The following is a 2,235-nucleotide window of genomic DNA, read 5'->3' as shown; positions in this document are numbered from 1 at the left end:
ACATTAGAGCTGCTATGACGAATAAACAGAGAGTAAAACAAATGATTGTAACATCTCGGTGTGTACTGATAGAATGCACAAGTACTGATATAATCTCAATGAAAAGCGAATATACAATTAAGGTTTCATTTCAATGGTTATTCCCTCGCGTTTTAGCCTGTAATTCTTGGGACCGAGGCACGTATCTTTTTTTGATAACTTTTCAATAGTAATTGACATTTTAAGCTTAAAGAATATTTAGACATATGCAGCTGACCATTTTCAAAAAACAATATCCATTACAACCTCAGAATAAATTTCAGATCAAACTGTTTGTCAAATTTAAGTTACAACTTTAACCAATAGATAGAAAAATGAACTTTCTTTTCCGGATCAAAGCCACACAGCATCAATCAAAATGGAGACTCAGAACTTTCTAGCAAGACACTAGCTCAGATTACGCAGCAAAGTTGCTCAGATCAAAATAGCCATTACCATATCCGTAACCAGGGACATGAGAAGCAGGATCAATCTGATTAGGCTTAGCTTCAAACTGATCAAAGGCCCTGTGTCCATTAGAACCAAAAAGCGGCAAATTAGAATTTGCATTCTCAATCAAGATACTATTAGCTTGATTGTTCACATTTTTCTTCAACGCTTCCATGCAGTCCTTCAATTGTTGCAACTCATCAAGCCCCATCTTTTCAACTGGAGATTCCCACCAAAACTGGCTCTGGCTAGCTTGTCTCATGTCATCAAGTGCCTCTCCTCTTTTCCTCTCACCCTCTAATTCATTGAAAATCTGTGTGAGATGAAAGTTCAGCTCACAAACAGTCACACTACGATGAGCTTCAACGAGATGGAGGGTGCTTGAGTTTGAAGGTGGAGGATTTCTGCTAAAAAATCGATCAATTATGCCTTCGACATTAGGATGTCCAAAGGAGAACACTTTTCCAGCTGGAGAAAAGACTACAATGGCAATCTCAACTCCACAAAGTGTACAGAGCTCACTCGCCTTCTTAAAAAGGCCTGATCGACGTTTTGAGAAGGTAACTTGCAGGTGATTCTTACGCTCTATTTTCGCAATCTTGATCTTTTGGCGACCAATGCTGGGCTTTTTGGCCATCTCTAAACTAGCTATCAAGAACAAAAACCAAAAGAAAAGCTAATGGAGCAATGTTTATGTATGTTGAAGCTCTGATTTGCAGAGTAAAATCATTTGCTATTTATAAGAGGCTTGGCATTTACACTGAAAGCTGGCAACAATTATAATCTCCCAATCTGTGTTAAGGCAATTAAACATATTGTTCTTGTGACAATATCAATGATTCTGGGAGTTACAAAAATCTTATTTCTTAATGTATGGATATTACTAATATTCATGCTATTGCACATTTTTAAATCAAATTAAGCCAATAAATTTTGTTATTAAATACTTATTCCAGAGAATTTGTTGTTGTGCTGGTTGTCACCACCATTCTCATTTTACTTAATTTAGTGAAAAAATTACCTTAATTCACATGAAAAATTAATTCGACAATATCTACGTATAAGCTAATTAATAATTAGCACTGTCCGTTTGACTAAATTTTTTGCTGTGAATTACGTGTCAAAATTCGCTATTGTAATTTCCTTTTAAATATTTTTTCACCGGAAAACATGATTTGCATAAAATTTTTAAGATATTACGATCTGTAAGACGTCAACGTATCAACGTATCAAATAATGGGTATAATCTATTTTTCATTTAATCATATGGCCTAAAAGAATTTTTTGTCGGAAGAAGCGTTAATTGCTGACAAATATGCTAACACCTTTTTATAGGAAGATATAATGATGAATACAGAAGTTTTTTGGGGATAGAATTTTTACCATACAATAATATTCGCTAAAATAGAATGGAAATTTTGGTGCAATTTTAATAAAACATGATAAAATTACATTCCATTTCCGCCGAATTGAAGCGTAAGTGTCTTTTAAGAGATATACAATGCGAACCAGAGTAAGTTATCCTTGTGATGGTGTTCGAATTTGGATCGGATTTGATTAAATTCATATTCATATTCATTTAAATTTGTTGGATTGTATTGAGATCGGATCAATTTCAGATTTTTAATAGCGTAATTCATATCCAAATTCATTAGGATCTCCAATTATCGGACCGGACCTCCGGATCCATTTAAATTTTTTGAGATGAATAATTTTAATTTAACATGGTTCAATAATAAAAAAAACTTAAGCACAAAAAACTACTTA

The 2,235-nt window shown here is 33.7% G+C and overlaps 1 protein-coding gene across 1 annotated transcript; it reads right to left on the bottom strand.

Annotated features, from left to right (window-relative positions):
* Positions 1–291: 291 nt before the first annotated feature.
* Positions 292–1,155, bottom strand: LOC141682526 (agamous-like MADS-box protein AGL62). The gene has a single exon (XM_074487214.1). It carries the CDS (start codon positions 1,103–1,105, stop codon positions 437–439), a length of 669 nt encoding a protein of 222 aa, XP_074343315.1. The 5' UTR covers positions 1,106–1,155; the 3' UTR covers positions 292–436.
* Between the last annotated feature and the right edge of the window lie 1,080 nt (positions 1,156–2,235).

Source organism: Apium graveolens, chromosome 9, assembly GCF_009905375.1.
Source record: "Apium graveolens cultivar Ventura chromosome 9, ASM990537v1, whole genome shotgun sequence".
Taxonomy (NCBI): domain Eukaryota; kingdom Viridiplantae; phylum Streptophyta; class Magnoliopsida; order Apiales; family Apiaceae; genus Apium; species Apium graveolens.
The sequence above is the reverse complement of the archived record's forward strand: the minus strand, read 5'-3'. Positions and strand labels throughout refer to the sequence as shown.